General features: G+C 39.1%; 1 protein-coding gene and 1 long non-coding RNA gene across 5 annotated transcripts in view; one reads left to right on the forward strand and one right to left on the reverse strand.

Moving 5' to 3' along the window:
• EHBP1 (EH domain binding protein 1) overlaps window positions 1–20,502 on the reverse strand; it is a 378,662-nt gene extending 358,160 nt beyond the window's left edge. For all 4 annotated transcript variants that reach the window (XM_058683956.1, XM_058683952.1, XM_058683950.1 and 1 more), the window contains exon 1: window positions 20,272–20,502. In XM_058683956.1, coding sequence (XP_058539939.1) covers window positions 20,272–20,273 — 2 coding nt within the window. In that variant the 5' untranslated portion in view covers window positions 20,274–20,502. The remainder of the gene's footprint in view (window positions 1–20,271) is intronic.
• An 8-nt stretch (window positions 20,503–20,510) lies between these two features.
• LOC131485036 (uncharacterized) lies at window positions 20,511–23,791 on the forward strand. Its single transcript, XR_009248592.1, has 2 exons — window positions 20,511–20,763; window positions 23,120–23,791. It is a non-coding gene; the product is annotated as an uncharacterized LOC131485036 (long non-coding RNA).
• Window positions 23,792–26,031: the final 2,240 nt, after the last annotated feature.

Consider the following 26,031-nt stretch of genomic DNA (forward strand, 5'->3'; position numbering starts at 1 on the left):
AAACCGAGCAAAGTTTGCTTCATTTGCCTCATCTGTAAAATGGAAATGGGAAAATGATACTTTGCTACCTGGAGGTAAGGGCTAGAAGAGATACCCTCCTAAGACCCCTTCGACTCTGTTTCTGTGATTTTAAAAATTCCTGCCTTTAATAAATGGATGCATGTGTGCAGAATCTAAAAGAGGCATTTAGAATTTCTCAACAGTTGTTTCCATTATGATAATCTAGTTTTTGCTACCTTAAAAAGGTTGTTTCTCTCCCCCTTGGGGCTACTTTTGTTTTTGTTTTCATTATGGTGTGACTTTTATTCCCGTGACTCATTGCATAACTGGGAACCTGTATCTCCCACTCCCTTCCCCCATTCCCCACCTCTGGCAACCTTCAGTTTGTTCTCTGTATCTATAGGTCTGATTCTGCTTTTTTGTGTGTTTATCATTTGGGTTTTTTTAGATTCCACATATGAGTGAAATCATAAAGTATTTGTTTTTATCTTGGTCTGACTTATTTCACTTAGCATTATACTCTCTAGGTCCATCCATGTTGACCCAAATGGCGTGATCCCATCCTTCTTTATGGCTGCATTATATATTACATTATATTTTATATATTCTATATATTTTAGAATATATATATTAGAATATATATTCTATATATTTTAGAATATATATATTAGAATATATATTCTATATTCTATATATTAGAATATATATATTAGAATATATATTCTATATATTAGAATATATATTAGAATATATATTTTAGAATATATATTCTATATAGAATATATATATTCTCTATATATTTATATATTATTTATTTAAAAATAAAAATTATTTATTATATTTTATATATTATATGTATATAATATCACATCTTCCTTATCTATTCATCTATCAGTTGACTCTTAGGTTACTTCCATATCTTGGCTATGGTAAACAATGCTGCAATAAACATAGGAGTGCATATATCTTTTAAATTAGTGTTTTCATTTCCGTTGTGTAAAATACCCAGTTAGTGGAATTATTGGATCATATGGTATTTCATTTTTAATATAAAAAATTTAATGTTTATTTTTGAGAGAGAGAGAGAAAGAGAGAGACAGAGTGCGAGCAGGAGAGGAGCAGAGAGAGAAGGAGACACAGAATTCGAAGCAAGCTCTAGGCTCTGAGCTGTCAGCACAGAGCCCGACATGGGGCTCAAACCCATGAACTGTGAGATCATGACCTGAGCTAAAGTCAGACGTCTAATTGACTGAGCCACCCAGGTGCCCCTCTATTTTTAATTTTTTGAGTAATATCTATACTATTTTCCACAATTGCTGTACCAATTTAGTTGTGGCTATTTGATTGCATTTGTCTAACTTTAATTTTCTGATTGATCAAAAATTGAAAGTTTATAGTCACAATTCCCATGAAGGCATAATGGTGTCTGTCAGGAACATGGAAGATATTATTGCTAAATGTACCAATTCCTAATTCGATTATTTATACTCAACTCTAAAGGAGACAGTAGTCAATTTTGGTCATTTTGTAAATTATCTATGATAAATTATAAACAAAAGAAGCATCGTTATACCATATTACTCTTTCTAGAGTAATGGAAATGGCAATCTAGCCCAAAGAGCTCAATCTTTTCCAGTACGAATTGCTGAGGTTGTTTGAACTCTCTTTGGAGTGATACCCATGATTCACAATAATTTTGTTATTGCATTATAAAGCTTAAGAGTACAAAACACCATATACCGAAATTAACACAAAAAGGATTATCAACCTAAATATTAACCACTAAAACTATAAAACTCTTACTAGAAACAGGGGTAAATCTTTGTGAGCTTGGGCTTGGCAATGTTTTTTAGATGTGATAACAAAAACATGAACAACAAAGAAAAATTGTGCCTTATCAAAATTAAAAACTTTTGTATTTTAAAGACACCATTAAGAAAGTTAAGATAGCCAATAAATGGGAGAAAATATTTCCATATCACATATCTGATAAGGAGCTTGTCTAACTCAACAATAGACAAATAATCCAATTTAAAAATTGGCAACAACTGTTGGTGGGAATGCAAATTGGTGCAGCCACTCTGGAAAACAGTGTGGAGGTTCCTCAAAAAATTAAAAATAGACCTACCCTATGACCCAGCAATAGCACTGCTAGGAATTTACCCAAGGGATACAGGAGTACTGATGCATAGGGGCACTTGTACCCCAATGTTTATAGCAGCACTCTCAACAATAGCCAAATGATGGAAAGAGCCTAAATGTCCATCAACTGATGAATGGATAAAGAAATTGTGGTTTATATACACAATGGAGTACTACGTGGCAATGAGAAAGAATGAAATATGGCCCTTTGTAGCAACATGGATGGAACTGGAGAGTGTGATGCTAAGTGAAATAAGCCATACAGAGAAAGACAGATACCATATGTTTTCACTCTTATGTGGATCCTGAAAAACTTAACAGAAACCCATGGGGGAGGGGAAGGGGAAAAAAAAAAAAAAAGAGGTTAGAGTGGGAGAGAGCCAAAGCGTAAGAGACTCTTAAAAACTGAGAACAAACTGAGGGTTGATGGGGGGTGGGAAGGAGGGGAGGGTGGGTGATGGGTATTGAGGAGGGCACATTTTGGGATGAGCACTGGGTGTTGTATGGAAACCAATTTGACAATAAACTTCATATATTGAAAAAAAATTGGCAACAGATTTAAATAGTCATTTCTCCAAAAAAGATATATAAATGATCAATAAGCATATGAAAAGATGCTCAACATCATTTGCCATCAGGGAAATGGGAATGAAAACCATAATGAGATACCACTTCAGACCCAGTAGGATGGCTTAAAATCAAAGATAATAACAAGTGCTGGTCTGGGGCACCTGGGTGGCTCAGTCAGTTAAGCGTCCGACTTCGGCTCAGGTCATGATCTCGCGGTCCGTGAGTTCGAGCCCGCGTCGGGCTCTGTGCTGACCTGCTTCAGATTCTGTGTCTCCCTCTCTCTCTGACCCTCCCCTGTTCATGCTCTGTCTCTCTCTGTCTCAAAAATAAATAAACGTCTGGGGCGCCTGGGTGGCGCAGTCGGTTAAGCGTCCGACTTCAGCCAGGTCACGATCTCGCGGTCCGTGAGTTCGAGCCCCGCGTCAGGCTCTGGGCTGATGGCTCGGAGCCTGGAGCCTGTTTCCGATTCTGTGTCTCCCTCTCTCTCTGCCCCTCCCCCGTTCATGCTCTGTCTCTCTCTGTCCCAAAAATAAATAAAAAACGTTGAAAAAAAAAATTTAAAAAAAATAAAAAAATAAAAAAATAAAAAAAATAAATAAACGTTAAAAAAAAAAACAAAAAACAAGTTCTGGTGAGGATGCAGCAAAATTAAAGCCCTCACTGGGGCACCTGGGTGGCTCAGTTGGTTAAGCGTCCAACTCCAGCTCAGGTCATGACCTCACAGTTTATGAGTTCGAGCCTGGAGACTGCTTCAGGTTCTGTGTCTCCCTCTCTCTGCCCCTCCCCAGCTCACACTCTATCTCTCTCTCTCTCACACAAAAATAAATAAATATTTTTTGAAAATTAAAAAAAAAAAATGAAGCCCTTATGCATTGCTGGTCAGAACAGCCACTTTGGAAAAGAGTTTGGCAGTTCCTCAAAATGTTAAACATAGAGTTATCATATAAGTCAGCAATTCCACTCTGAGGTATACACACGATAGAAATGAAAACATATGGCTACACAAAAATGTGTATATGAGTGTTCATAGCAGCATTATTCATAATAGTCATAAAGTGGAAACAACCCAAATTTCATCAGGTGATGGAAGGATAAGCCAGCTATGGATATCCATATGACAGAATGTTATTCAGCCATAAAAAGGAATGAAGTACATTCCTTTAATAGATGAGACAACATAGATGAAACTTTAAAATATGCTAAATGGAAGAGATCAGTTATAAAAGACCACATATAATTTCATTTATATGAAATGTCGATAATAGGCAAAACCATAGAGATGGAAAGTAGACTAGTGATTGCCAGGGCCTTGGGGAAGAGGGAAATGGAAAAGTGATTGTTAATGGATATAGGGTTTCTTTTGGGGGTGATGAAAATACTTGAAAATTACATAGTGGTGATGGGTGCACAACTCTGTGAACATATGAAAAAGCATTGAATTGTACACTATTGTTTTAAAGATTTTAAGTTATCTCTACACCGCATGTGAAGCTCAAACTTACAACCCTGAGACCAAGAGTCACATGTTCCACCAACTGAGCTAGCCGGGTGCCCCATGAATTGTACAATTTGAAAGTCACAAAATGGGTAAAGTTTATGATGTGTCAGTTATACCTCATGAAACAGATATTAAGGAAAACAAAACAACATAGACACAGACCACTGACCAAAGGCACTTGCCAATTATATTATTCTGCAGCCACATTTAACCAAACGTCACAGGACAACTGAATGTGCTGGAGAGCTTGGCAAAATATAGTATTCTAACACAGAAATTTAAAATGTAAAAGTGCCCTACACTTGGATTTAGGAGATGTGTGTTCTAGGTTTGCCTGGACCCCAACCAAAATTTATAGGCAAAGATTGTTACTTGCCTCTGAATATCCATTCTCCTTTTCTTCTCTAGCAATAAGAACCCAGATTTAACTGAGCCATTTCCAGTCAGCTGAAGACCTGCCAAGCTTCATCTGCAGTTAGATTATGGCTTGTGCCTAAATTTGGCTAAGTCTTATAATTTCTAGGAAGTTTTCTCAAAGGGAGGGAATGTACCTTTCCTGGTCCCTCCATCCTATTGTTGAGATATAGTTGGGTTGGCTAGATCTCCAACAGCTATCTTGGATCATGAGGATGAAGGACAGCAAGTGGCAAGCTGGAAGCAATCTGGGTCCCTCCCAAATTTGTAGAATAAATACCCTTAACCTTACACTGCTTACCAGCAGATTTCTTTTATATGAAACAGAAATAATCACATAAGCCACAGTTCTTTTGTGGGTTTTCTTTTCTGTCACATGTAAAGGTACATAATCCTAACTAATACACTGAATTTATGAAGGGTAAAGAGGAAAAGGACCTTTAGGTTGGTTTGGAGAAGGAGAATGTACTCTTTAAAAAAAAAGTTAAAGCCCCCTTTCTGGATGGAGCTACTTTCTAAATTAACCTAAGGACATTCAAGGGCTCTTGATTTGATCTTCCAAAAGTTTGTTGACAATGGCCAAAATATCTCAAACTGTGCAAATCCTTCATCACTACACCTGCCTCCTCTCCCTGGCATTTTCATTTCAGCTGAGATCAGCCAGAAAATTCCAAACACTATGAGTTTCAAATCTGACTAGTTTGTAGGGAAAAGGTAGGATCTTTTCTTTGAAAAGGTTTCCAGTGGTATTCTAATTTCTTCTTTCGTCTACTCCAGTTTCCTAACCTTGACTAAATATATATGGTTAGTTAAGCATTTGATTGAGGGGCATAAGAACAGCCCCTAGTGGGTAATAAAGTTTTAAAATCATGCATTCTTGGCTACTAGATCTTCCATGGCTTTATAGCTGGTCAGGATTTGTTCACAATCTTATGCAATAATTATTTTAAATTATTCAATTAAAAAAGCCACCCATTACCACTATGTAATTTTAGAGCGTTTTCATCACCCCCAAAAGAAACCCTATATCCATTAGCAATCACTTCCCCATTTCCCTCTTCCCCACACCCCGGGAAATCACTGCTTTCCATCTCTATGGTTTTGCCTGTTATGGATATTTCATATAAATGAAATTATATGTGGTCTTTTATAACTCACCTCTTTAATTTAGCATATTTTAAAGTTTCATCCATGTTGTCTTTGTTATTATCTATGACAAAGGTGGCAAGAATATACAATGGGAAAAAGACAATCTCTTCAATAAATGGTGCTGGGAAAACTGTGAAGCTACATGTAAAAGAATAAAACTGGACCACTTTCTTACACCATACACAAAATAAACTCAAAATGGATTAAAGACTTAAATCTGAGACATGAAACCATAAAACTCCTGGAAGAAAACAAAGGTGGTAATTTTTTTTATATCAGCCATAGAAACATTTTTCTAGGAATGTCTCCTCAGTCAGGGGAAACAAAAGTATAACTATTGGGACCGCACCAAAACAAAAGCTTTTGCACAATGAAGGAAATTATCAACAAAACAAAAAGGCAATCTACTGAATGGAAGAAGATATTTACAAGTAATATATCCTGTAAGGGGGTTAATATCCAAAACATATAAAAAACTCATATAACTCAACACCACAAAAACCCAAGATAATCCAAATAAACAATAGGCAGAGGACTTGAATAGACATTTTTTCAAAGAAGACATACAAATGGACAACAGACACATGAAAGGATGCTCAACATCACTAATCATCAGGAAAATGCAATCAAAACCACAATGAGATTATCACATTACCCTATGATCCAATAATTCCAGTAACTGGAAATTACCCAAGGAAAACAAAAACATTAATTCAAAAAGATATATTTATATACATAAAAGATATATGCACTCCTATGTTTATTGCAACATTATTTACAATGGCCAAAATATGGAAGCAACCTAAGAGTCTATTGATAGGTAAATGGATAAGAAGATACACACACATACACACACATACACACGCACACACAAGTATTATAAGAAAGAATGGAATCATGCCACTTGTGACAACATGGATAGACGTAGAGAGGATAATGTTAAGTGAAATAAGTCAGACTGAGAAAGATAAATACCATATGATTTCACTCATATATGGAATTTAAGAAACAAACAAATGAAGAACAGAAGAGACAAACAAGGGAATGGGCTCTTAAATACAGAGAACAAACTCATGGTTTCCAGAAGGCGTGTCGGGGGGAGAGGGGGATGAGTGAAACAGATAAAGAGGATTAAGAGTACACACTTATCTTGATGAATAATGAGTAATGTATAAAATTGTTGAATCATTATATTGTACACCTGAAACAAATATACTATATGTTAATTAGACATACATATATACTTCAATAAAAAGAGAAAAAAACTAAAAGTGTACAATCAAATTATATTTTCAAAGTCAAAAACCATATTTGAGGGGCACGTGGGTGGCTCAGTTGGTTAAGCGTCTAGCTCTTGATTTCAGCTCAGATCATGATCTCATAGTTCGTGAGTTTGAGCTCTGCACTATTAGTGCAGAGCCTGCTTGGGATTCTCTCTCTCTCTCTCTCTCTCTCTGCCTCTCCCCTGCTCGTGGTCTCTCTCTAAGTAAATAAATAAACTTAAAAAATATTTTTAAAAAAACATATGCACATCAACATCCCCTGTGGGGTTTTAGACAATACCAATGTGATTAAAGAACAAACTCATCACAATTTGTTTACAGAATTTTAAAACAACATGCATGCAAATTCTGCCATATGAAGAAATACTAAATACTAGAAAATCCTGAGAAATAACTTTTTGCTTCCTAAAGTTACAAAACCTACTGCTATTTTAGTAATAATTGTAATTGTTTTCAGCGTATATTTTATCATTCATGCATGAAAGACTACAACTCACTTTAAATGCAAGGACAGATAAATACGCAATAAAATTGTTTCATTGGGAAAAGTTCAGTCAGGGTTTGGTATTAATGTAATCATAATATGGTCACAAGATCTGGGCTCTTGCTCATGAAAACAAATACTTGCAATTTTTTAAAAGAAATTTTTTCTTTCTTTATAAAAAGTTTATTTGTTTTGAGGAGGAGGTGCAGAGAGAGAGAGAGAGAAAGAATCCCAAGCAGGCTCTGTACTGTCAGCACAGAGCCTGACACAGGGCTCAAACTCACAAACCATGAGATCATGACCTGAGCTGAAATCAAGAGTCTCAAGCTTAACCGACTCAGGCACCCAGGGACCCCTACTTTTTTTTTTAATTGGCTCTTTGCCCAATGTGGGGCTTGAACTCAGAACTCCAAGATCAAGAGTCACATGCTCTACTGACTAAGCCAGCCAGGTGCCATGACATTTGTAATTTTTAAAAATTATTTCAATATTAGCAGAAATTTTGTTTTAGGGAGACACATCAAAATAGATTCTGAACTAGCCTACTCTTGTTTTTTTTTTTTCCTATCACTCTTGATATTTTCTGTGTTGAGGTTACACTTACAGATATTTATTATATTCACAGCTCACTGATAAGGTTTTGAGACTTATGGATGATGATGTTGATGATGATGATGATGATGATGATGTAATCTCTATGTGCCACATGGGGCTCGAACTCATGACTTCAAGGTCAAGAGCTGCTTGCTCTACTGACTGCCAGCCAGGCACCCCAAGGCTTCTGTCTTTTAATAAGTAAGAATGACTTGAGTTTTAATGCATTTAAAGATCCTTTTCAATAAAAGTGACTATAGACCTTGAAACTTCTTTTTAAATTTTTAAATATTTGTGCTGGATTAGTAACTATAAAAAAATGATAGGCTTCAAATGATTTATACACTTAATTATGGGACTCCTGAGTATGGATGGATGAAATGGGTTACATACATCCTTACTTAGGGTTGCATGAAAATAGCCTTTTCAGTACTCATAACAGTGCCTTCCATGAATCAAAGCCAGAATAGTCATTCTGAAAATTGAATCCAGTCCTGTATCAGTCCTCTACAAAGAAAGGAGAACTAATGTAAAATTTCTAGTTGTTGAGAAGAAAAAAAAATCCTATTTTGATTTTGGCTATTTCAAAAGTGGCTGCTTATACTTTCTCTATGATTAAGGCTAGGTGGAGAAAAGGCAGAGATGAATAAAATAAAATAATACGTCTGACATATGGAAAGTACTCAGTAAATGCTGACTTCCTTCTTTTTTGTTCCTTTTGAAGAGAGATTTTAGTAGATAACTTGTTGATTAAATTAATTAAGTGTAAGGGAGGAGATGGTATTGATCATTCATGCTATCTAAAATATCCAACTTATACATCCAATGATTTACTTTCTTTTTTTTTTTTTTTAATTTTTTTTTTTTCAATGTTTTTTATTTATTTTTGGGACAGAGAGACACAGAGCATGAACGGGGGAGGGGCAGAGAGAGAGGGAGACACAGAATTGGAAACAGGCTCCAGGCTCCGAGCTGTCAGCACAGAGCCCGACGCGGGGCTCGAACTCACAGACGCGAGATCGTGACCTGGCTGAAGTCGGCCGCTTAACCGACTGCGCCACCCAGGCGCCCCATGATTTACTTTCTTAATAATTATCTCTTAAGCTATAAATCAGAGCCTGAAAGAGCCTTCAAAAAATCTGCTTCTAGTTATATCACTTCACTGCTTTTGCAAAGGTCAAGTTCCAATGAAAAGGCAACCTAAGGAGTCTTTTCCAGAGTCTACTTTTTAAATGAAAGTTCCTCTCTTCTTCTTTCAAAAGTAGGCACATCTAATATTTTGTATACTTACACACTCTGGTGAAGAAGTCATCTATTAGTTCACTCATTTGAAAATTTTAGCAGTAACTACTTTGGGACTAGGTCACTTTTGCTATCTTTCCTTGAATCTCCTCAATCCAAGACTTTATTAAGGCCATACTTACTCTTGCCTCTTAATCTTTCCATAGCCATTCTGTGCAGTTTCTGGAGCCCTTCAGGGTATCTTTTTTTTTTCTCTAAGTAATCTCTGATCCGAATACGAGGCTTGAATTCATGACCTCAAGATCAAGAGTTATATATTCTACCGACAGAGTCAGTCAGCCACCCCTAGGAGTATCCTGAAAGCAATATTTTTGTTCTTGGTATTGGTATGCTTACAGATGGTTTCATAGAACATAGCTATCCTCTTGTATTTAGCTTGGCACATCAATCCATAAAGAAAATTGGGAAAGCTTAATGAGAAATTAATATGCCATGTTTCAAATGTATTTTTATTGAATCTAGGTAGGAATACCAAGAAAATTAGGTAGACAATAAGTGGTTACTTGTATTCCTAAATAGTTCATACTTCTATACAGAAGGGAAACCCATATATCACACAACACAACCATACATTGTCTGAGACCCTCGGGACTGCTGAAGGACACTGGGATTTCTTATGCCCTCTTTGTGCTAGTAGAAGACTGCACGTAGATCAACAGGAAGATAGGCCTAAGGCAAAACAATTTCTGAACTTTATAATTTCTAATCTTTGATGCAGAAAAGGTTTACCCCCCTCCCTCCATCCATAGGAAGATTATCTTAGGGTTTGAAGAAGGAGGGTAGTATTTAAATAAAAGGCTTACTCAGATTTTGAAAAGTAGAAAGGGAGTGATCACAGACAGTGTTCAGAGCTCAGAAGGATCTTAGAGAATATTTAATTTAATTCCCCTAAGAATAACAAGACCAAGAAAGTATTTGTGTCTGCTTCAGGTCAAAACAGCCAGAAGGCAAGAGGTCACATGGAGTAGTGGAAAGAGCATGGACTTTATGGCTGACAGCGTGGATTTGAATCCAGCTCTTCTCATAGCTATCTGAATGGTTTTCTCACATACAAATTGGGAATAGTAGGACCTGTCTGTTAAAGTTGTTGTGAAGAGTAAATGATATAACCTACATAATCTGCCCAGAACGGTTGTTAGTATTCTGCAAATGTTTAGCAAATGTTATTCTCAGTGCAGGAACCCACACCAGGGTCTTTTGACTCCAACTCTTGTACACTGCACTGCACTATCAATACAGCTGGCCAGAAGAATTCAAATATTTGCTTCAAATATAAGATTCCAATGAAATAAATTGTGCACAACATCAAATAATGTTTTAAAAACATTCACTAATCAATGCAAGCAATACCCAGTCCTTTTTAGACAAAATTAAATGTCCCACTTTTCTCAGTGATTTTTGCTGTTTTCAGATACACACAGCTCAGTACAAAGAGATGACACAAGGGACTTTTTATCTGCAATGCAGAGAGCAATACAGAGATAATTTATATCCGAACTTGCCGTTAGCTCCATATGGCATGTATTCATCATTTAGTGGGTTCAGTGCCCTATCTTTAGAGCTTCAGTGATCAGGGTAGAAACTGCCTACTTATTTATGCTTGGCTGGACTGAAAATATAGAGAGAGGAAGAGGTGAAGGGAAATGCCACTCCCTGCAAGAACTGGCCCTGAAGTTAGGAGTCTAGGATTAACATTGGCTTGTCCAGGAATAGCAGACTCTGTTTTAAAGGGTAGGCAAAATGCAGATGACATGAGGTGTATTATTTATGGGTTGCAATCATGCATGTTATTCCTGTCTGCCCCACAAAGGACTTGACTGTGGTTAAATGTACGGCTGTCTTCTTTTTGTTCAGCACAAAGCCTCACTCACACCGGGCAAGTGGGTATTTGCAGCAACATGTGATCAATTAGTTTGTATCAGAAATAGGAGAAATCGCTCTCAAAAGCCAAATTAGGAATTAACCAACCCCATTCCCATGCTCCTACTTCAGAGAGGGAGAGTAGAAAGAGAAGCACTGTATTCTCCTGTCCCTACTGAGAGTAAAGTAACAACGGGTTCTCCTCTCCCGTTGCTTGGAAAGTCAAAGACTCAGTCCCTTTATACAAAAGGAATTTTGATTTTCCTCCAATTTTTGACTCAAAAGATATATAAATCTTTCAAGCTGGAAGAATCTGTTTTTTTATTCTTCAGTCACCAGGATTATCTCAGTGATGGGAAAGAGGGAATTCTGAAGTGTACACTCCCCTCCCCAATGCCATCATAATATTAAGTATATATTTAGTGCTATAATTCAAACACTGGAGCAAAATGTGCAGCCATTTATAACCTCTGGAATATTAAGAATGATTATGGACTGTTATGGTTTGAATTGTGCACACCCTCCCCCATATGCTGAGGTCTTAACCCCCAGTACCTCAGAATGTGACCTTATTTGGAACAAAGGTTATTGAAGAGGTAGTAAAGAAGAGATCATTAGGGGGCACCTGGGTGGCTCAGTCGGTTGGCCATCCGACTTTGCCTCGGGTCATGATCTCACTGCTCATGAGTTTGAGCCCCGCATCAGGCTCTGTGCTAACAGCTCAGAGCCTGGAGCCTGCTTCAGATTCTGTGTCTCCCTCTCTCTCTGCCCCTCTCCTGCTCATGCTCTGTCTCTTTCTCTCCAAAATAAATAAACATTCAAAAAATTTAAAAAAAGAAGAGATTAGCAAGGGCTCTAATCCAATATGACTGGTATCCTTATAAAAATGGGAAATTTGGACTCAGATGGCCACATAGGAAGAATACCATGTGAAGATGAAGGCACAGATTGGGGTGATGCATTTATAAGCCAAGGAATGCCAAAGATTGCCAGAAAACCACCAGAAGCTAGGGAAGAGGCATGGAGCTGATTCTTCCTCACAGTGCTCAGAAGAAACCAACACCATCTATACCACAATCTTAAAATTCTAACTTGCAGAACTATGAGATGATAAATTTCCATTTTTTAAGCCACACAGTCTGTGGTACTTTGTTATTACAATCCTAGTGAATATATGGAATTCCCTTCCTCCTTCCTTCCTTCCCTGCTAGACTTCATGAAAAGGAGGCTGGAAGACAGGAACATGATTTTCCGTTTAAGTCATTGATGGACTTTAGGCCTTTTGTATCATTAAGAAATACAAATTCTTGTTAAAAGGCATATCCACACCTGACTGTAACTAAAAGTTTGGCAATAGTGGGCAAAAGGAGCTGCCCCCAAGGGACATATATGCCAATGTCTTCATGTGCTCAAAATCAAATTATGGCTCCTAAAACTCAATGGCTCATTTTAAACCCTCAAGAACTAGAGCCTTTCCCTTGTTTTCTTTTTTTTTTTTTTAATTTTTTTTCAACGTTTTTTATTTATTTTTGGGACAGAGAGAGACAGAGCACGAACGGGGGAGGGGCAGAGAGAGAGGGAGACACAGAATCGGAAACAGGCTCCAGGCTCCGAGCCATCAGCCCAGAGCCTGACGCGGGGCTCGAACTCACGGACCGCGAGATCGTGACCTGGCTGAAGTCGGACACTTAACCGACTGCGCCACCCAGGCGCCCCTCCCTTGTTTTCTTCCACAGTGGCTTTTCCCTACCTTGACTGAAGAATTCATTTTTCAACTTGCTGAAAAGTTTTACTTTGTCCAGACTTACCCATCCACCTCGAAAATGGAGCAGAGCAATAAGCTATTACCTTTCCTTCTTTCTCAAGGAGTGATTTCCCCTACTCCCACACAGTGGAGTCTAGCCCAGGTTTTAACTTATTGTCCCCTACCTTTTCTACCCACTGCCACATGAAAGATGAGTTTCCAAGACCACTGTTTGTCTATTGTGTTCTTCTAAGGGCTTCTCAGTGATACAGCACCGAGACTACTGACACTTGCATCTGAACATTTATGCACATCCCCATACTGTCACAGAGTTGTTCTTTGTTTCTTAAGATGGCACTACTAGATAAGTTCCAATGTGTATGCCTGATACAGAGTAGCCTTATCTACTCTGAGAATATGGGGCCTTCTTGTGCCAAATGTGCCTGACACTGATTCTTAGACTAAAGACCTTCCAAAATCCAGAACTGGTTGGTGTGCTTAGAGCTTGCTATATCCTCATCTATGATGGAACTGGAGCTTCTATTCATAAAATAGCAAAGTCTAAATCTCCAACTGCCTGGGTCTACAGCCTATAGAAATTTCCCAGACATCAGTGATGTTACCACATTGCTTGAAGCTATTCTAGCAAATAGACATCTGTGGGTTTTGCCTGCCCAGCATTTATTCCTCCTCCTTCCCTAGTTTTCCCATTTTCTGTCCTTGTGGTTTAGGTGCTGACTTTATAAACCCAGCCCTAGGCCTCTACCATTAGTGAAGAAGGTGCACATGACCAAAAACAAGCTAATGAAATCAATCAGGGCCTTGTGCGAAAACTGCTGGGAAAAAGGTACTGTCTCTATTTGACTTGGGGTTGGGAAGAAAATAAGCCTGGAGTTTTTAGGGGCCACCAGGTGAAAGGAATCTTCTGAGAATGAAGCGAAGATGAGAGATAGAGATATCCAGGGGAGTGCGTTGTGAATGATGTCTGGACATCATCTGCATCTTTGAGTCCAGCCAAACCTGAAATTTTCAGCTATGTAAGTCAATAAATTCCCTCTGCTTAGGCCATTTTGAGGTGGGTTTTCTGGCACTTGCAGTTGAAGGTATCCCAATATATCCATTGTTTCTTTTGGCCTTCTGTCTTCTATTTCTTGCTTAGTATACAAGTTGTTCTTGTGCATGACCTTTACATGTTTAGCTCCCTCATAACTGCTGGGATGAGCTTCACTTCAGTGTTAATAGGATGTTCGGTGAATTTGCTCTTGTTAATCTTATTCTTCCAGTGAGAGAATTTATAGGTAGTTGATGGTGAAATTGTTCCCCCAAACCCAAACCCTAGAGGTAGGCAGGATAGCTGCCTAGAAGGTCAGGAAACATCATAGCTTATTATAAGACTATGACCTAGTTAAGAGCTTGAAACGTGTTGGCACCATCTGTCTGTCAGATTTCTAAACGTTAGGATAATCTTGATTTATTTCTAGACTTTGTCAATCAGTTTACCACATGCTATCTGCAAAACAGTATCCAATGACATCCTCATTCCAGGCTGAGTATAGGATTTTCTTGGTGCGTGCTTGTATGTGGCTTTGGTTTTATAGCTGCTATAAAAAAAAAACTTCACAGATGTTTACAATGAACAACAACCAAAAAATCCCAGATAAAGTAGAAATAAGGCTATTAATTCAAATGCACCGGAAAATCTGCTTCTTAGCAATTTCCAAGCCGGGAGAACTGGAGAATGACAACAATCTCCACCTAGACAGTATCTACCCCCATGGCCAATGAAGGACACATAGACCCCTTATTTAGCACTTTCTATGACACATCACATCCTACTAAAGAATTAAAATATCTTAGACTTGGAGAGGCCATGCTGTCATAGAGCTTGATTTACTCAGAATGTAGGCATGCCCTCTACCTTTTTCTTAAATGGCAATCCAGACTTCTTCCAAATGTCAAAATATCTTAAGGATTGGGTGTCTCTGCCCATTGAAGGAAAACTCATATTTATGTGCTGTGCTGAGCCACAGCCTCTCTCCTTGTAACTTTGAAACACCAGAATTTTATTTAAGGGAACTTAGAGATCATTCAATTCAACATCTTCATTTTATTCCAATGATCTGCCTTCTGGAACAGAGTATCTAATCATCTTTTCTGTAACAGCCCTTTCAATATTTTGTGGCAGCATTTGTGTTCTTCCCATAACATTTGTTTCTCTGGAATAAATATGCCCAGGTACCTCAGCCCCTTCCTTATCCTAGTCAGAGTCCTCTGAGATACTACCCTAACTTCCTGTCTTCTAACTCCCTCTTGTGACATGATACAGTCTCCCTAACATCCCATCACTATTCATTCAGAGGCTAGGTATTTCCTTCCAGGTGCAAAACTAATGGGGGAACAGTTTTCCATAATTTACGTTGTTCTAGCTATTCTATGTATTTATGTAGAACTACTATTTTATGTAGCTCTTAAGCACAGAAGGGTTGGTTTTGAATGGCCTGCCAATGTTTCTGGCAAAGACAGATTTTACAAATAAATTTGTCAGACTTCAGATAAAGACTGTCAATAGCGGGGTGCCTGGGTGGCTCAGTCAGTTGAGCGTCCGACTTCAGCTCAGGTCATGATCTCACAGCTAGTGAGTTTGAGCCCCGTGTCGGGCTCTGTGCTGACAGCTCAGAGCCTGGAGCCTGCTTCGCTTCAGATTCTGTGTCTCCCTCTCTCCCTCTACCCCTCCCCTGCTCATGCTCTGTCTCTCTCTCTGTCAAAAATAAACATTAAAAAAAAAAAAAAAGACTCTCAATAGCATAGAATTGTGCTGTGAGAAGTCACCAGAGCAGTTGTTATAGGCCACTGCCTCATTTCAGTCATGCTATCTTACATGTATTCAGGTTTTTAAATACTTTATCTTTTTTATATATATAATTTAAAAGAAAAAATTAATGTTTACTTATTCTTGAGAGAGACAGAGAGTGCACGAGCAGGGGAGACTGACTGTTTACTGACTGTAAAAAGTCTTTACAGGAGTAGGTCTCCGGCTAGGAGCAGAACTTTCTTTTCTGACCTGATGATCTTTCGTTAACCCAATGAAACAGTTCATAAAGAAGAAGACACAAGGCTGGAAGGTGTTTTCCTTTAAGATTCTTCTTTGGTTGATAAAAAATCATAAAGAAGGACAAATCCCTCAACATTTGGGGAGAAATACTTTCTCAATTTCTTTTATTTGGAAGTTGAATGGGAACCGTGGAAGAGGGTAATTTGTGGTGGGGGATTCATACACTCAGTATGCTTTGAACAAATGCTCAAACGAACCATGCCTTGTCCTCTTGTTTCTTGTATGTGCCAAAACTAAAATATATCCCAAATCTCAGTTTAGCTGTGGTTTTAGCTCCAGACCTCTGGGCATTTGGTACAACACACTTTGCTGGTGATGGTTGAGATTTAACCTTGAAACCAAGTTGTTATATAATTTAACAACCCCTATCCCTGTATATTTGGTGGTCAACACCATGTTATTTTTTATTAAAAATGTTTCTGTCAATACAACTTTTGTGCTTTGTATTGAGTGTCTGTGGCAAGTCTTTAATTACTGTTGAGAAATTTGTAATATAGATACATAGATATTCACTTGCAACAGTGAAAAAAGCATAAGGTTTTCTTTTTTTTTTTTTTTTAATGTTTGTTTATTTTTGAGACAGAGAGAGACAGAGCACGAACAGGGGAGCGTCAGAGAGAGAGGGAGACACAGAATCCGAAGCAGGCTCCAGGCTCTGAGCTGTCAGCACAGAGCCTGACGCGGGGCTCGAACTCACGGACCGCAAGATCATGACCTGAGCTGAAGTCGGACGCTTAACCGACTGAGCCACCCAGGCGCCCCAAGGTTTTCTAACACCTCCAGGTGATAGCTACCTAATGGACCTTCAGACAAGAGACTGAAATATTAAGAGAGTTGATTGGGGTCAAGATGGAATGGAGGACTACATTAAACTAGATGGAAAACAAAAGTAATCCAAAGAAAAATATGAATGCTAGGGTAATTAGGCTGATTATGAAGGAATGACAGTGGCTAAAATTTATTAGGTACAGGTCCCCGTGATGTGAGATCTGCAGCAAATCAGGAGAAGCCTCCAGACTGAATTCGGGTTAATGTCACCTCGGCTTTCTGGGGGAGGTTATGGTGTTCTCAAGCTTTTCATACTTACATGGGTTGTAAAAACGGCAGAACCAGCCAAGAGGCATCTGGGTTCCTGAAGTAACAGGTATGACATTGATGTTAGAGTTAAATCAGTTTTCCATTACCTGGGGATTGATTAAACTGGTACGAATTATTGTGGGAGGTCAGATAAAAAAGGGATGCCATTGGGTTTTAGAGTATGCTGAAAAAATGCAAAGCATGGACTTTAGGATCAGAAGATGGGACTTGGAGTCCAGGCTGTACCTGTCAAGCTGAGTTGTCCTGAGTGAGTCAGGTAGCCTAAGTCTCAGTGTTCTCTGCATTAAAATGAACCTAATAACATGGCTATTTTGACTCTCAAGCTAACATATATGAATGCATGTTATGAACTTACAGTACTAGTTACTTGTTTTTATTCTTTTCTAGTGCTGACACCAGGTTATGAATCAAAAGGGAAACAAAACAACATACCCTATTCCATCTGGGGGACAAAAAAGATGGGCGTGAATATTGCTTTTACAGTATTTTCCCCTTCTTCCTTCATCTGGATCTTTAAAAAGCTGCATTTATTTGCTGTTATGGCTTTACCCTCCAAAGCCTCTGTATTTGATGTCTTTTGGCCCTTACACACATGTTAAGAATTAAGACAAACAACGATGTTATAGGCCTGCCCACTCATAGCTTAAGGGAGCAAGTTGTGGAAATTGACCATAACCCTTGGGAACCTAAATTCCACTGACTACAGGTGGGGGACCATGTTTTGGTTTTTTGTTTTGGTTTATTTTTTGGTTTTGTTTTTGTTTTCAGAATTTTTTAATTTTTTTTAAAACTTTTTAAAGCAATGTGGTTTCTGCCTGCTCTTCCAACAATACAATGGCTTGGACTTTTGTGGGTTGGGAAACCATTAGAAAACAAAAATAACGGATCTTGTACAATTCATCAAGCCCACATGGGAATTTCTCAACCACACTGTCCTGTAGGATTATGGCTAGTGTGCCAGAGACATGCGCTAACCCTCAGCTTTATTCATACCAAATAAATAGTCACTCAGTCACTAGGGTAAATGAAATAAAGGTAACCACTGACACTACCATTGCCATTTTTGAAATGTGAATTCTGAAAGGAATATGGCAATTCAGTCACCAAAAATAGCACAATGTCAGTGCATCTCCCTCAATAGTTACTAGATAAGAAATCAACATGAATAACTTTCAGGAGTCAAGCTAAATATTGTTTTACATCCTTACATTTAATAATATCTTACTATTCACTAAAGTTTACTTGAAGACAAGGATCACTTTACGAAACAGAATGCATACAGTGCTTAACAGAGGTGTAAAGCTTATAACAAAGTATATGTGAAATTGTATTCCAGGAAAGATTTAGAACTGGTTTTTGAAGAGGACAGCTCTATTTTGGCCAGCTTCATTTAAGGAATTTCTAATTATTCATAATAACCAGATGATATCCTTTTGCCTGAATCTAAACCCAAAGATGCTCAGAATAAGAAGACATCTCTCTATGGGTTCTTCCTTCTAGATGGCTTTTTTTTTGCAGTATTTGAAAGTTTTTCTTGGTGGCATTTCAAGAAACTGAAGGAAGACCTTATTTTGTATCTAGGCTGTTTACCTCCCATGTTCTGACTTTGCCACAATATAAGCACATTACTGGACTCTTCTCTAAGTCTCAAGTCTACTTGAATGCCTGTACAATATCCTTACGTTACTCAGCCATCTTCTCTGGTTGTGAGCAAAAGTGGCCACCTTCAGTATATCCATGAAAAAAAGAGTAGCCCAGGATTTCCTGGAGTATCTTAAGGGCCATAATTTGCACATAGGGGCACTTTTACTTTTTTTTTTTTTCAATATATGAAATTTATTGTCAAATTGGTTTCCATACAACACCCAGTGCTCATCCCAAAAGGTGCACATAGGGGCACTTTTAAATAACTTACTAAAAGGCATTCTGTAGAGACAATTTACAGAAAGGTTTCTCTCACTGGCACTAGGGTTCATGGTCAATGAACCAGTAGGCTGGATTTCAGCCCTCACCTGCCCTGGCAGGCATTTTTGCACAGCGCCTGAAACAGACTACCCTATAGGGCCCCCTGGATACGTATTCACCTTTAACTGTTCCTCCCACATCCATTCTGAGGCCACAGACATCTGAAAAGACATGGTAGGCATAATTTCTTCAGAACCAGAAATCTCTCCAATTTCCGCCTCCTAGTCTTCCTTCAAATATTCACTCTCTTCTAGTCTCTGTATTTCTTTCTATCCCACTAAAATGAACCCAAGTTGTCCCTCTCCACCCAGTGATTCTCAAACTTTTTTGACGTGAGTCCCACCTACCTGAGGCAAAAGGCTCCAAGACTCACACACTCCTCCAGTCTTTCCTACTCTCCAAAGAATTCTCTGGTAGCAACAAACTGTTGCTGTGCAAACACATTTTGTTCAGATTATGTGAATATCTGCTTTGGCAATATTGACATAGACAGTTCTATGTGTACTGCAATCCATATTCATGCTAATGTTTTGTTACAGAGAACTTAAAGGTGATAAATTATGGTGATATCACTCTCCTACCATAGGGTTAATCAAACAGTATACCTCAAAGAAAATAGATGATGATGAAGATAGAGAAGGGTAATTTATAATTAAAAAGCAGGAATAATAACCACGGAAAAGAATAATCAACTCATCATAGCACTGATACTGGTAACAGAACAATCTTCCCCAAAATTGAGGATCCTTCAACAATCTGCCCGTGCATGTTTATAGTGGGAGTTTGCAAATACTGCCAAGTGTTGCCTGGCAGCCAGGTGAATACTTAGCCAAGTCCTCAGTAAACTCTACTTATGTGCTAAATTCTTATTTATGAATACGAAATACTACCAACTCCTAACAATTTTGCAGACATTAGTAAGTAGCCTTTAGAGAAAGACACACACATACACACACACACACACACACACACACACACACACACACACACACACACACACTGAAAATCTAGGACATCAAGGGCCATTTGCTAGCAAGATCCAAAGACAAGACTTACATTTGGGATCAGTTTGTGGAACATCAGGAAGATGCTTGTGGCCTCCCGGTTGGCTAGAGTGCATACCTTAAAAATCACTGCTTAGGTAGTTGCCTTGGCTTTTTGACTCAGCTGCTCAAGATGCTGGATCACTTTTTTTGTAGTCTATGGCTACTAAGGCACCATGACCTTGTGCCTTAACCAGCTCCCTGAACCCCCAACACTCCCAGTCTCTCTCACTGGAGTCTGTCTCTGGGAAGGAGAATCAGATGTTACCCACTAACTGGGCAGACTCCCAGTTACCACCTTGTAGTATCTGTGATGGCATAATGGGAGGCCTTGAGTGCAACTTGGTAGAGGGAAGTCAGGAGACTTGGTCACAGGCCACCTCTGCCTTCGCAGCTGTTTGACAGCAGGCAGGTTACCTCACTTCTCAGTTTAGATATCTCCTCTATGAAATGGAAGGAATAATACCAACCTCACAGATTTCTTATGAAGATCAAACGAGACAATGTAAGTGATAAAACATGGTATAATATATGTCTTATTTATAAAAGTAATGTGTGTTATTGCAGAGAGGTAATGTTCATGCAAACATTTGGACTGTTCTAATTTCAAAGTTTAACTAATATTAGGATGCTATGATGTATAAGAATGACAAAAAATATAGACTGTCAGCCATGGAGACCAAATGCAAGGACCTCACAGGCCCTAGAGATTGTTGAGAAAGAGTACAAGTTCCTGATTCCACAATCCTGAAACATGTTATAAGGAAAAGTACATGTCTCAGTGCTTGAATCATCCCCCAGCCCTTTGCAGAAAGGTGATATTAGAAACTATTCTTGAAGAATCAGGAGTTATCCAGGCAAAGAAGAAGATGAAGGCTGTATAAAGATGTTTTGGATAAATGATAAATGCAAAGGCAAAAATAAAGGCAAAGAAACATGGCTTATTCTGGAAATTACAAACACTTAAGTGTTGCTGGTTGTAAAAGGTAGGGAGAAGAGGCATGGGAGAGGAGGCTGGCTAGGAAGAATACCTGTCATGTCACCAGCCTATTCATCATGTCAGTGATGGGGAGCCAATGAAACAGTGTAGCCCAAATACATGGCTGGATTTGAGTTACACAAAAACCACTCTGATGTCGGTTTGGAGGATGAGTCTGAGGGATGACAACCTGGAGACAAGACATTTTTAAAGCTTTTCCAATAGTTCTAGTAGGAGATATTGAGGTCCTGAGCTAGAGCAGTGAAGGGACTGGAGGGGCATATGAAGTGGTAAATCAGCAGGCCTCACTCATTGTATTAGTCAGGATATGATAGATTATATTATGGTAACAAATGATCCCCACATCTCAGTGGTTTATCACAAAAGCTTATTTCTCAGTCATGCAGTTAGCCAGGCTTCTTTGACTTGGTGACACTACCATCTCAACATAAAACCTCCGCATTCAACACAACAGGAGAAGAGGGATGTTTCAGCTAAAGAGAACTGAGAAAGTTTCTTTTACTACCTTAGCCCAGAAATAAGATGCAAAGTTTTATTCATGTTTCATTGGTCCATACTAGTGATATGGCTGCACTTAACTGAAAATGAGGTGGGAAATATGTCTCTTCTATGCCCAGAAAGAAAAGAATTGGATATTGGTAAATATTGGTGATGTTTACCACATGACAGAATAGAGATTGGATAGTCACTGTAGTGAAATATGCACATGGTAGATGGAGAGGTGAAGGAAGCTTATGATAAATTTCAGATTTTTAGCTTGGAAAAATAGAGGTTGATGGTGCCGGTCAGTGAGACAGGAAAGGCTGAAGAGCACCATACTAGGTAAAATAGGGCATTTTATCACAGGGTGTAATATTTTATCATAGGGTAAAATAATGGTTTTTGGATACATGAAACATCCCTAGGATAAGCATTGTATCCAGAGATAAAAAGCAAAAGGTAGAGTCAGGTCAAAGGTAGTATTGGGCAAGGCTGAAGTCAGTTACAGTGTTTACATAGTTTAGAAGAAGCAGTAACTGAGTCATGGTCATGAGTGGAAGGCAAAGCAGACAAATCACCAGGAGAAGGTGTTTGGAGAAAAAATATAGGCTGGTGCTCAGGCCACTTTCAGCATCAAGCACACACTTGCCTGAGGCTATGAAATATGTTAAAGGTGTCATCGAATGCCTGACTGTGCTCTGAACTTTAGCTAGTGACTGAGGTTCTGGTTTTCCATCTCTTTGCAGCCATCCAACCTCCCTGGGCCTGGATCCTGCTCCCATAAATGAGCCTTCTGCAGCCTGGCCACATGTAGCCAACCCTCCTTTATCCTTGTCTACTCAGACCTTGGAATATCTCTTACCTGACACCAACTGATGCCATAACCATAACAGAGGTTGCTATCATTTAGACTCTGCTTTAGACACTTACCCCAGGTTTAAACTCTCATATAGGACAGTTCCTCCAAACCCCATCCTGAGTCCCTCACATAAGGCATTGTCTCTTGCTCACTAGCCTTCCTGCCAACTCAGAAAACTGTAGTCCCATTTTGCCTCAGGCCATATGCTTAGGAATTTAAGAAGCTCAATAAAAGCAATGGTCTTGGCATGTATTTTCCAGAAAATATTTACTGTCAGTAAAGGATGAAGTTTCTCTGAGATTCTAGAATGAGAGGTGGGTGGCATTATATAGGAACCAGCCCAGAAGCAATAAGGCAATCAGTGGAGAGGTAAGCTTGCTCCCAGCTGGACGTAGGATTCCATGTCCAGAGTCCATGGCTGATTATTACAGGGGACCAAGACTAGGGAAGAGAAAATTGTCAGGAAGTTCACAGAGACTTCAGGAACTAGGTCAACTGCCATCCTTATCTCTCCTTTACCAGGAGGAGACTAAAAATCCACAATCAAGTCTACAGAAGTACACAATAGATCCACTGTAGCTGTAGGAATCAAGACTCAGGCTCCAGGAAAGTGGAGTGGCACCATGGCTTCAGGAACACCAAGAGTCAGAGTTGGTTTGCAGAACCACATTCTTCTGGGAGTTCTACAACAGTCTTGCCCCAGGAGAAGAAAGGCTGGCAGAAGCAAAGCAACAAGCAAAGAGAACCCTGATAAGAGCATGGAGCAGGGCAGGCCTTCTCCAACAGAGGTTGAACTTTGAGACCCAAACGTAATGGAGTCAAGTAGGCATTCTGGCTTCCCCCCAGGGCCCCTCAAGGATAACTCTACCTGATAGAATCCCTGAAGCCTTTGAGCCTCTCTATGACCTCTGACAACGGCTTCTTCCAAGCTCCCATTGGAACTTGCATAAGAGCAGCTACACTGGTTGAATGGAGTCAATATGCCTGGGAAGGAGGGAGGCAGCTGTAACTGGAAGTTCACTAGAAAAACTGGAATAGGGATACAGTGTGGACAAGAGCTAGGAGAAGACCCAAGGATAACTGTCAAATCTGACATTCTATTACTTGTTCTAAAAGATGACTATCTACAAATCATCCCTAGGATACCCAAGTTCACAATATTGCTTAATGCAATTAAAAAGAAGTAACACTCTAGGATTTTTTCTCTTTTTGTTTATCTCCCTTGGAATTTATGTGTTGAAGAAATGGTCTAGATTTTACTGATTACATTTGTATGCTATTGTTTCAAATATGCCTCTTGTAATTTGTAACTATAAACTGACATTTAGATATAGATGCTTGATCAAATTCAGGGTCAGTATGTGGGAGAAAGATATTCCATAGGTGGTTTGTGGACTTTCCTCAGGAGGCACATATTTTTTCCCCAATTTTGCTAAGATATAATTGACAAATAAAATTGTTTTATAATATAAAAAAAATTACTGGGACCAATACAAAAAAGAAGTAACAAATATGAAAGCACATTATATACTGTAACATTGAATAAATACAGGATCTTGAAACTGTTTAAAAGCTAGTATATAAAAATAGGCTTTATAGCCCCCATTTGTGGACAAGTGCTATGCTAAGTGTTTTATATACATCATTTTAGTCAATGCTCCCCACAACTATACTAGGCAGGTGCTATTATTATTTGCATTTTACAGATGAGGAAACCCAAGCTCCTAGAGTATCTGATTCAGGTTATGCAGCTAACCGGTAAGAAGCACAGCCTGTGGTCAAGCTCACATCTGTGTTGATTCCAGAGTACTTCCCCCAAAGCCTGAGAACACTGTTGTGTCTTTGTTTCACATGTCTGGCTGAGCTGTCTCTTCACTCATGGTCTGCAGAAGTTAGTTCTGCAGCACCAGCTCTTGTCTCTACTGTCAGCCAGAGAGCAACCTCTGGGAGATCTTGAGGAAGGCCTGGTTCTGGAAGAGGGCTCCTCCCATCCCCCTTTCGCAACAAGCCCACAATGGCCAAGCTCTGGGCCTTATCTGGCAGCCCTCACATTCTTCCTAAGCACCCCAAGCAAGACACATTCCTGACTGGGTGGAGGGAAGAATTCTTAGCATTCTTCAGCCGCTGTCCTCTTAAGAGCGCCTAATCTCAAGTAGGATAGAGAAAAAAAAAAAAAATCCTTCATTTCTAACGTTTGGAATTACTCTGAATTAAGTCCTGCTCTCCAAACAAGGAGAAGGGGGAACAAAGCGCTGGAGGGAGATTTCAGGACCACTGAGACATGTACTTTTCCTTATAACATGTTTCAGGATTGTGGAATCAGGAACTTGTACTCTTTCTCAACAATCTCTAGGGCCTGTGAGGTCCTTGCATTTGGTCTCCATGGCTGACAGTCTATATTTTTTGTCATTCTTATACATCATAGCATCCTAATATTAGTTAAACTTTGAAATTAGAACAGTCCAAATGTTTGCATGAACATTACCTCTCTGCAATAACACACATTACTTTTATAAATAAGACATATATTATACCATGTTTTATCACTTACATTGTCTCGTTTGATGTTCATAAGAAATCTGTGAGGTTGGTATTATTCCTTCCATTTCATAGAGGAGATATCTAAACTGAGAAGTGAGGTAACCTGCCTGCTGTCAAACAGCTGCGAAGGCAGAGGTGGCCTGTGACCAAGTCTCCTGACTTCCCTCTACCAAGTTGCACTCAAGGCCTCCCATTATGCCATCACAGATACTACAAGGTGGTAACTGGGAGTCTGCCCAGTTAGTGGGTAACATCTGATTCTCCTTCCCAGAGAGGCTTCCTGCTGGATTTACTGTCTCTCCTTCATACTCCCACAGCACCATCTACACATCGTTGACACCATTACTTATATTACAACTCTTTATGGGTCTCTCTGCCCAGCTTAACCGAGTGTCACATGGTAGATCCTCACTTGTAGGAAACACAGAGGTAAGGAGATTCAGTAGTGATGCAGACACACAGGCCTCATCTTTGGATATAGAATTCCAGGATGATGGGCTGTGAAGTAGACTTGAAGGTTCAACCCGAGAAATCAATCATTCTAGTGGGTATACAGGTCTGGCAAGAGTTTGGGGGGGTGGGGGGGGGGGGTTGGGCGGGGAAGGTCTGACTTCATGCCAAACTTAACAAACCGAACCGGTGGGCCTGAGTCAGAGATTATTAACCCAAGCAAGATTGGCTCAAGAACTGAAAGGACATTTCATTGAACGTGGACCATGAGAAGATACCTCTTCGAGAATCTTGGTAAGGTGTAAACATAGGAAAGATGGTGGAATCTGATATAACTTTACAAAATCATTGATGCTCTTAATAAACTGGGCTTAGGTAGAAACCAGAGTTTGGCTTTCTTAAACAACTACAATAATAAATGCAATAGATTTTGTGGTACAAAG

Source organism: Neofelis nebulosa, chromosome 9, assembly GCF_028018385.1.
Source record: "Neofelis nebulosa isolate mNeoNeb1 chromosome 9, mNeoNeb1.pri, whole genome shotgun sequence".
Lineage (NCBI taxonomy): Eukaryota > Metazoa > Chordata > Mammalia > Carnivora > Felidae > Neofelis > Neofelis nebulosa.